The sequence below is a fragment of the Enhydra lutris genome, unplaced genomic scaffold (assembly GCF_002288905.1).
Source record: "Enhydra lutris kenyoni isolate GAN:26980312 unplaced genomic scaffold, ASM228890v2 scaffoldscaffold3, whole genome shotgun sequence".
In the NCBI taxonomy this organism is placed as follows: Eukaryota; Metazoa; Chordata; class Mammalia; order Carnivora; family Mustelidae; genus Enhydra; species Enhydra lutris.
In genome coordinates this window covers 4674843-4685452 of record NW_019154087.1, presented here as the reverse complement: position 1 = coordinate 4685452, position 10610 = coordinate 4674843, and the positions used below count along the sequence as shown (strand labels likewise).

The window sequence follows — 10610 nt, the reverse complement described above, 5'->3', positions numbered from 1 at the left end:
TGAGGGCGTTGTTTAAAAGCTTCCCTTCCTAGCCCAAAAGGTAGAGGCCCTGAGGAAGGGTAAAGAGGAGTTTCCTTTGCCTCAAGGGAACCCCAGGCTATGTGCTTCTAAGGCTTTGGGCAGCCGTTCCGCGTAGAAACACAGGGCAAAGTGCAAACTGGAAGAAAAGGGGGGAAAAAAACAGGGGGTCTCCTCTGTTAACAAATTCTGCGGCTCCAAAAGAGTGCATTTAGGTGAGTCTAAGAAGTGAAATTTTAGCTACTTAAATTCCTCCAACTGAGACGCCCTCCTGGACATTTCACCTCATTGGCTTCTTGCGGTAGTTCTCGCGCTCTCGGGTAAAGCTTCCTCGTCTCCCTGGCAACCCAAACCACCACCAATTGCAGCCAAGGGTTGGCGGTCACGTGGCGTCTCCTCTTTCCCAGTGGAGACAACATGGCGGTTACGGCGAGCTGTACTTTCGAGATTTGAATTACGCGACTTGCCGCTATTGCATTTCTGATGATGGCGTCTCCGGTTTCGTGTGGCTCGCGTCATAGCCCAGATGAGCTCCCTGGAGACCCGTCTTCACAAGAAGATGAGGATTGCGATTATGAAGATCGGGTCAGCTACTCGGGTTCATACTCCTCAGAGAGTAGCGATTATGAGTAAGAGTCTTGAAGAGGGGCAGTTAAATCCATCCTTTCAATCCAGAGAGTGTACACGTGGGCTGGGGGGACTGCCAGAATGTTGGTGTAGTTGGGATTGAGTAGGGTTCTATAATCAGTGGGATTTATTTGAGCCACGTTCCACTTCTGCGGTATTGTGAGCCGCAATGACGTGCCCCTCTTCGCTATTGTGGCCTTTTTATGATGGTCAGATGAGGAGGTTTTCCTCTTTGTGGCGGGTTCTATAATATTTAAGGGTATATCTCTTAGGATGTTCACAACATTCTTTGATCTTATCGCAGTGCCTTCTGTGCTGTTATGGTCTTTGTGATTTTAGTGGAAGGATACCCTACACGTTTTATAAATAAACTATTGAAATTATACAGATTTTTTTTTCTTGTTTTAAAAATGGGTAGGTATAGAGGGGCGCCTGGGTGGCTCAGTGGGTTGGGGCCTCTGCCTTCGGCTCGGGTCATGGTCCCGGCGTCCTGGGATCGAGCCCCGCATCGGGCTCTCTGCTCAGCAGGGAGCCTGCTTCCCTTCCTCTCTCTCTGCCTGCCTCTCTGCCTACTTGTGATCTCTGTCTGTCAGGTAAATGAATAACATCTTTAAAAAAATAAAATAAAATAAAATAAAAATGGGTAGGTATAGAAAAGAAAATTCACCCTTACTCTTCACCTTCAAGAACAACTTCTCAGCAATTTGGGGGTATTTCTGCTCTATTTCCCTATACATTTACACGGTTTTCTTGTTTTCTACTTAGCATGATACGTAATTTTTTTTTTAAAGATTGTTATTTATTTATTTGTCAGAGCACAAGCAGGGGGAGCGGCAGACAGAGGAGGCAGAGGGAGAAGCAGACTCCCCTTGAGAAAGGAACCTGATGTGGGACTGGATTCCAGGACCACTGGGTTCATGACCAAGAGTTGAGGGCAGATGCTTAACCTGCTGAGCCACGCAGGCATCCCAATAATGTGATTTTTAAAATATAGAATATCTAAGTGTTATTTTCCACTTTTTAATCCTTAATAATATTGAAAAGGTTATTTTGATCCATAGGACCCAATGCTATTTCAATTTTGAAGGAATCTATTTCTTACTGCTATGAATTAAGACCTTTTTTGAAAAGTAAATTAGTCCTAGTTTGAAAGCTATGGATAACAGTGAGAAGGTTTAGGTGCAAAGCCTGGACCAATCCCATAACAGACTGCCATGCATAGTCAGTTTTGGGATGACATTTTAAGTGTATTATTTAGGAATAATGATTGCAAGTATTTAATGTGTATTTAGGAGTAAAAATTACTTGGCAATTATTTCCACCTTTGGGTATGTAAAAAGGATTTACCATTATCTTTAAAAGGGTAAGGGAAAACTAATGACTGCTTAATATACTCTAGAGGCTCAATAAAGTCAAATTACATTCTCGAGGAGACTGTCAAGTATTTTGTGTAATCTTCTGCTGTGGTCATTTAAAAAGTAGTTTAAAAATGATGGTTATCAAGTGAGGCACTGGATGAAGGATGGGTTACAGGAAACCTGATTTGGTCTTGCTGTGGAAGTCATGGATCTTGTGAGACTCAAGCTCCTGGTTTCTCTGCATCTTAAAAACACACTTTTAGCTTAGAGAGAATCTGTAATTCATCCATAGTCACACAGCTGAGTGTTTCAGCATAGAAATTTAGGAGGCCTGATTGCAAATGGAATGAAGGTAAATGAACTAGCCCTGTTTCCTAGGAAATGAGCAATCTGAGGACCCCGTATTAGGAAAACTTGTTACCTCAAAACATTCTGTGATTCAAAGTACATGTAAATATGGATTTTATATATACATATATAAACATTTGTATATATATTGTGTGTGTATATATATGTGTATATTTTTTAAAGGGCATTAAACTTTCCACATTAGTCATTCACTCGTTACTCCAGATGTTCCAGTGTCTTTATCCTCCTAATAATAAAAGTACAGTAAATCGGGGCGCCTGAGTGGCTCAGTAGTTTAAAGCCTCTGCCTTCGGCTCAGGTCATGATCCCAGGGTCGTGGGATCGAGCCCCACATCTGGCTCTCTGCTTAGCAGGGAGCCTGCTTCCCCTTCTGTCTCTCTCTCTGCCTACCTCTCTGCCTACTCGTGATCACTGTCAAACAAATAAAAAAAAAAAAAAAAAACTTTAAAAAGTACAGTAATTCTCTGTTGCAAAATGTTCAGGTGGTCTATATTTTCAAGTCCTGTCAAGATTCAGATTTAATGTTTATCCCTTCTTCATGTGTAGGACATGATAATTGATTTGCTGATCTGACCAGGTAGGTTTCTGCTCTGTTCTTATTTACCTCTCTAACTTGCAGAGTCACCACTGTAGAAGTGGTCTTCCCAGTTTGGACATTACTTTTTTTTTTTTTTTTTAAGATTTTATTTATTTATTTAAAGGGGGCATGTGAGCGGGATTAGGGAGGGGCAGAGGGAGAGGGAAAATTTCAAGTAGACTCTGCCCCCCGAGTGGAACTTGACATGGAATCTCACGACCCTGAGATCATGACCTGAGCCAAAACCAGCCATGGGACACTTAACCAGCTGAGCCACCCAGGCAGGCATCTCTGGACCAGATCACTTCTTAATCAAATGCACAGGGACATGTGAACATGTGAACCTAATTTTTCTCATCAAAGCTAAGAGATAGGCATTGTCCATGTTGTTGCCTATATGTGTAGTTCATTCTTTTTTAACTTCTGAATAGGATTCCACTATATGACAATACCACAGGTTATCCTTTTCTTGGTTTTTAGCATAGGGATGTTTTACTTGAAGAATCAAAATATTTTGAATTCGTGATGCCATATACCATATTAACATCCAATTTAGGATAATTCCTTTTTTCTTCTGCTCTGAACCCTGACTTCTTTTTCCTTTTTATTTAATTTCTCTTTTATCAAACTACATATATTAGAAATTCAAACAGTGTATGTCTAAGTTTTTGATGAGAATGGCAATTCTTTGCTACCCTTTCTCTCTGCTTCCAACTCAGCATGTTTAAAGATAATTCATTATCTTCTCTGTTTCTCCCCTGGTGTTGCCCATCTTACCTACTGACATCACTCTCTCCTTGCTCATGTCTTCAGATCTAATAAGTCTGCAGTCTTGTTGACTTCCTTTTTTAATATCCACCCATCCTTCCCCCTCCCCCCCCCAGAGGCACTGCCTGACTTAAAGCGCTGGCCTCTCCCATGTAAGAGTGGAGTAGCCTTCTAACTGATCTGGATGCCTCTTCTTTCATCTCCAGCCTTTTTTCCATACAGCTGCCAGAATTTGCTTTCTAGAACACAGTTCTGAATCATTTTTCTCTTAGAGAACTGACTACAAAAAATATATTGTGGCAGTTTGGATCAAAAATAGAATTAAACACATACATGAAGCTAAATAAATTGAAGCAAATATGCATATGCTTAACTAGGTCATCCCTGTGATCCTGAAGAGAAGGCTGAGATTTAAAGAACAGCTAATATGTCAGGCTTGGTCACTGATGGTTGCATTGCAAAGAATTCAGCCACTTCAATTACAATGGAATTTCTTGTTGCCTGAATGTAGTCATCCTGGTGCAAGGTAATGAGTATTCGATTAAGAGTAGGGGTCAGAAAACCTGTGTTCTCTTTATCCCTGCCACTAACCATATGGCCTTACATGGGTCACATGACTTCTATAAGGATCAGTTTTCACATGTTAAAATGGGAATGAGAATACTTAACTTTGAATTTTGTTGACCGTGAGAAGATTTGTTAAATCCTAGGAAAGGGAAGATTGTGAACTGTTGATGGTGAGGAATTGACAAGAGGCAAAGAGGAGTTGATGGTAGAGGTGACATTTTTGATTTGAAAGAAGGTTAATCCAAGCTGAGTTTTATTTCCTCATATTTCCCCCAGCTTTATGGAGTATAATTGTTAAGTAAAAATTATATATATTTAAGGTGTACAATGTAGTGATTTGATAAAAACATATAGTAGAGGATTCTCTAAGAGGAATGTAGATGCCCTTTACAAGTTTATTTTGCTTGCCTAAAAGTGCTAACATTGTAATTTCTTCAAATTTTCCCTGATCTTGAAGGGTTCAGAATCAGAAGAATTCTTGGTTATAAATTATCATTTTATGAGATGTCTCTTATAATAAGTTTTCTCATCTTTGTCAGAGGTTTCACAACTTCTTCCGTATATTCAGGAGGGAGAACACTTCATATTTTAAGGGGCAGAGTGGTTAAAGAGAAAACTGAAGGCTGAATGTGCAAGCATTTCTATGAAATCTTTGTGTAGATGGCCAAATAAAGACATGCTTTTCTTTTTTCTTAATTCAGAATTATTTTCTCTGAAAAATTTGAAATATGCACATAAGAAGAAAGAAGGCCCTTATATACTTCTCACCAAAGACATGGCTTTTCTTTACATGAAAACTATCTTCCTGGTATTGAATGAGAAGCTTTACAGGCCTTCATTTATTCTGACTTTTATTTTAAAATTTGAAGTAATAAGATAATTGTGTTAGGGCAGTGAAACTACTCTGTATAATACTATAATGGTGGATGATACATGTCATTAGCATTTACCTAAGCCTATAAAATGTACACCACCAAGAGTGAACTGTAATGTAAACTATGGATTTGGGGTAGTTATAATATATGACTATAGGTTTATCCATTGTAACAAATATATCATTCTGGTGGGAGATATAGATAATGGAGGAGGTTATGCATGTGAGAGGAAGGAGTATGTTGGAAATCTCTGTACCTTCAGCTCAATTTTTCTTTGAACCTAAAATTGTTCCAAAAAAAAAAAAAAATGGTAGTAAATCATTTTTCTATAGTACTCAAAAGCTAAGTGGCCTCCCAAATAAATTTCAGATTATTAGCGGTTTCAGATCTGTCCCTAGCCTCTCTGATCTCATCTTTGATAATCTTCCTTCTTTAAAGCCTTTTTTGTTCCCACTTGTCTTACCTAGGACTGCTATTTAAAAAATAATATAGGGTGCCTGGGTGGCTAAGTCAATTAAGCATCTGACTCTTGATTTCTGCTCAGGTCATGATCTCAGGGTCATAGGATCAAGTCCCACATCAGGCTCTGCACTAGGCAAGGAGCATGCTTAAGATTCTCTCTCTCGGGGCGCCTGGGTGGCTCAGTGGGTTAAAGCCTCTGCCTTAGGCTCAGGTCATGGTCCCAGGGTCCTGGGATCAAGCCCCGCATTGGGCTCTCTGCTTGGCAAGGAGCCTGCTTCCCTCTCTCTCTGCCTACATGTGATCTTTGTCTGTCAAATAAATAAATAAAATCTTTTTAAAAAAAAAGATTCTCTCTCTTCCTCTCCGCTCACACCCCCGTTCCCGCTCACATACACACTCTCTCTCAAAAAAATAAATAAAATTAAATTTAAAAAAATAGCATAGACTGAGTAGCTTATAAACAACAGAAATTTTTTTCTCAAAATTCTGAAGGCTGGTTGTTCAAGATCACTGTACCATCATGGTCAGGTTCTGGTGACACCCCTCCCCCAAGTTGTGGATTGCTGACTTCTCTTTGTATCCTCACATGGCAGAAAGCAGAGAGAACAAGCAAGCTTTCTCATGACCCTTATGAGGGCACTAATCCCATTCACCAGGGCTCCATCCTCATGGCCTCATCTAATCCTAATTGCTTCCCAAGGGTCCCACTTCCTAATAGCATCACCTTGAGTGATAGGGTTTCAACATATGCATTTTGGGGAGACACATTCAGTTCTTAACATTACTACATGGAAATATATACTCATGCTCATACCTCTTGTGTACTTTCACACCTACACTTGTATGTCCTTTGTTCTCTCTGAAACATCCTTTCTTGCTACCTTGTCAAAATCATTCAGTGTCCCACTTATGTGCTACCTTCTCCTATAGCCTTTTTTGATACTTCTTACACTTAATTTCTCTAAACTTGGCTCTCCTATAGCAGTTTTGGTTCTTCACTTTTGGGCCTTGCATTTTAGCTAGGCCATGAGCCCTCTGTCCATCTTACATCTTTAAAAGCACAAAAATGCCTTATCACAAAATGTTTTGCTGGTCTGTGATTTCAGTTTTGCCAGGGTCAGATCTTACCCTAACTCAGTGATTTGTAAGCATGCTCCATTTAACTGAAGGGGGTGGAGGTAGGGAATGTGGTCTGGGAATGGGGTCATTCATTATTAGCTTAGTTCCAATGGAGATGTGTTCCTGATGTAAAAATTTATTTCATGCAGTGAGTACACAGTAGTTTACTGGCTGATCCCTTCCTTTTCTCTAACATGCTTCACATTTGTTCCAGTGGTGACTCTGGCTGGGCTAGAAAACCACCAGCCCGTCCCAGGTTCCCCACCCCTCAAGCTGCCATAACATCTAACATAGATTTTAACTATTAAAACTATGGCTTTCTTCTAGAAAACAATCGAAAGACTTCAAGAATAAAAATTAGATATTGCTGGTAGAGCACAGAAAAGCGTTAGATCAGCGCTGAACAAACATCAGATAGAATCCATATTTATTTGTTATGTTTTTATTGTGTGTGGGTTTTCTCTGTCCCTAGAATTGTCCTGCTGTACATATTAGGGCCATGTAACTATGTGTGTTGGCCACTTTGGTACTTTTGCCCACTAACAAGGAAAACAAAGTATACTATAACAGGTTTGGAGTAGTAGCAAAAGCCTATTTTCCTTAAGGAAATGAACCAGTAGCTCTGGCTAGTCATAACTTTTCTTGTGGTAGCCAAGAAAATCCTAATACCATTTCAGTTGATAAAAAATGTTGATAATGTAAATAAAGACCTAAGGGGTTCAGTAATTTAGAAGGAAAAAACTAGTATCAGTGTAGAATTCTTTTTTTAAAGATTTTATTAGGGGCACCTAGGTGGCTCAGTCGTTAAGCATCTAGCTTTGGCTCAGGTGATGATCCAAGGATCCTGGGATCGAGCCCTGCATCAGGCTCCCTGTTCATCTGGAAGCCTGCTTCTCCCTCTCCCCCTGCTTCTGTTCCCTCTCTTGTGGTGTCTCTGTCAAATAAATAAATAAAATCTTAAAAAATTTATTCATTTATTTATTAGAGAGAGAGAGAGCGCACAAGCGGGGGAGTGGGAGAGGGAGAAGCAGGCTCCCCACTGAGCAGAGGTCCCCATACAGGGTCAATCCCAGGACCCTGGGATCATGACCTGAGCCTAAGCAAATGTTTAACCAACTGAGCCACCCAGGCACCCTTCAACATAGAATTCTTGAATATGAATTGAGAAACTTATTAGCATTATCTGAAGTTCATTTTCTTTAATATGTTACTTTATATGTAAGTGAACTTGGTTATTTGTAAATTAGCAAATCTTTTTTTGGGAAAAAGGACTCTGCTCATGTTTACTACATCAGAGCCTTGAAAACCACTTAAAGTGTCCTCAGAATTGCAAACATAGTACAGAGCGTTCCTATATGTCCTTCACCCAATTTCCCCTGATGTTAACATCTTACACAACTACGATATGTTTGCCAGAACTAAGAAATTAGTACATTAGTACATTAGTACAGTACTATTAAATAAACTCCAGACTTTATTTGAATTTTACCATTTATCTACTTATGTCCTTTTTCTTTTCTAGGATCTAATCCAGGATATCATAATGCATTTAGTCATTAAGTCTCCCTAGTTTCCTGTGGTCTGTGACAGTTTCTTAGTTGTTTCCTGTTTTTCATAACCTGGATCACTTGGTTAAGGTAAAGTCTGCAAGGTTTCTTCACAGTGAGGTTACCATTTATCCCTTTCCGTATTCTGTTGTTTGGGAGCACATCACTGAGTCCAGTTCACATTAAAGGAGAGGAAGGATTAAGCTCCATCTCTTGGAGTAGGAAGTATCAACATACAATATTTATTTAATTTTGTTATTAATAATAGTTGCACTGAAAGGTTGTTTTTTCCAATTGTTGTCTTTAATACACCCTCTTCTAGTAGAACTAGTTTGAGAATACAGTCTTTACAACTCTGTCAAACTTTCTAACACATTAATTAGTTATGCTCTTGTTGCTTATCTAAACAGAATTAATCATCTGGAGCAGGAGTTAGGAATCTTCCAGGAATAATGAACTATGAGAGCAATACAGGCTGCATCTGGTTTGCTTCTTATGCCAGTAGTACTTAGCCTGGAACTTAGCAAATAGAGGTCATTAAAGACATCTTTGTTTATTGCCAGGGGTTGGAAGAATACAGAAGTATGAGTGCTATATCCAATAAAGTTAGAAGTTACTCTACATTTTTTACTCTGTTGGGCAAGAGGAAAGGGACTAACATTTGATACTTATACCATGCCCAGCAGATTTTTAAATTTACTGTTGATAACAGCCATGTGAAGTAGCTATAACCTATATTTCTAGAAGAGAAAAACTAAAGATTAGAAAAGTAAAAATGTCGTTGAGGTCTATCCCGATGGGGCTTTTTCTGTAGACCTACATCGTTGGAAACGCCTCATAGAGTATTTGTGTGGTTTCCTTTATTCACAGAACTATGTGTTAGATCTGTGGGAAAGAACTACAAGACACTTACCCTTATCTGCTAAAACTCTGACCTAATAGTCATATTTTTTAAATCTTAGGTATTGGTGTATCCCAACAATCTGTACAGTTCTAGGGTGATAGTTTAGGGGTGAATATGATTTGAACTCATTCACATTTAGAGGGTGTTTGAAATTGAGAACCAGGCAGATCCACACTCAGACCCTAAACAGGGCCCTGAAGTAAAGACATTGGATACCAAAGATTACAGGTGGGGAGTTCTTAAAGTATGTCCGTATTCAAATGGAGATGCAAGAAACCCAGCTGAAAGAACTCTGGAGTGACAGTGACAACTGTGGATTGATCAAGTTCTTTTTAAAAGGGCCGTTTTGAAGATTATGATTCTAACTTTGGAGGAACTATGGTGATGAGCAGTGACTGGCAGTGGAAGGAATCACATGTAAAAACTCCTTAAATAAAAATTTATTGGCTTTAAAAAAAAAAAAAAAAAAAGAAAAGTAAAAATGTCAACAGAACAGAATTTGAACCCAAGTCTTTGTGACTTCTCAGTTCATTTTTTTTTTTTAAGATTTTGTTTATTTATTTGACAGAGAGAGAGATCACAAGGAGGCAGAGAGGCAGGCAGTGAGAGAGAGGGGGAAGCAGGCTCCCCACTGAGCAGAGAGCCCGATGTGGGGCTCAGTCCCAGGACTCTGAATCATGACCTGAGCCGAAGGCAGAGGCTTAACCCTCTGAGCCACCCAGGCACCCCCAGTTCATTTTTTTTTAAACTATACATGTTTCCTTCTTTCATGAGTCTTCTACATTCATTTCTCTGTCTTTATTCCTGTTCCTCTTATCTCCCCTTTAATTTCTTCTTGCTCTTAAAGTGAAGCATCTTTTAAATTTAGAGGTGATGAAAATGGATCTTATTCATTGCTGGTGGAAATGTGAATTGGTATAGTCTTTGGATAAAAATGTACATGTACGGGGCACCTGGGTGGCTCAGTGGGTTAAGCCTCTGCCTTCAGCTCAGGTCATCAGGCTCTCTGCTCAGCAGGGAACCTGCTTCCCCCCATCTCTCTCTCTGCCTGCCTCTCTGTCTGCTTGTGATCTCTCTCTCTGTCAAAAAAAAAAAAAAAAAAGTATATGTACATACATACATATAAGGATGGTTACTGTATCATTGTCCATAAGGGTAAAACAAATACTGAACACAAAGATAGATTTTAAGGAGGCCAATGACCAAATGTGCTACATCCTTGATAGGAACCATTTATGCAGCCATTGGGATTTCTGAATTGTGATAAATGACAAAGGTATGTGTATATATACGTATGTATGTACACTTTGAAAGATGATTCCACATTATATTTATATATAGTAGAATATGTAATAATTCTAGTTTTTCAAAAACAATGACAGCATAATCCTATGTATGATTTTATATGATTTTATGATT

At 39.2% G+C, this 10610-nt stretch overlaps 1 protein-coding gene across 1 annotated transcript in view; it reads left to right on the top strand.

The window, feature by feature from the left end:
* The first annotated feature begins 504 nt into the window (after positions 1–504).
* LOC111156509 (inturned planar cell polarity protein) overlaps positions 505–10610 on the top strand; it is a 78233-nt gene continuing 68127 nt past the window's right edge. Inside the window, exon 1 of the mRNA XM_022517453.1 lies at positions 505–647. Coding sequence (XP_022373161.1) covers positions 505–647 — 143 coding nt within the window. The remainder of the gene's footprint in view (positions 648–10610) is intronic.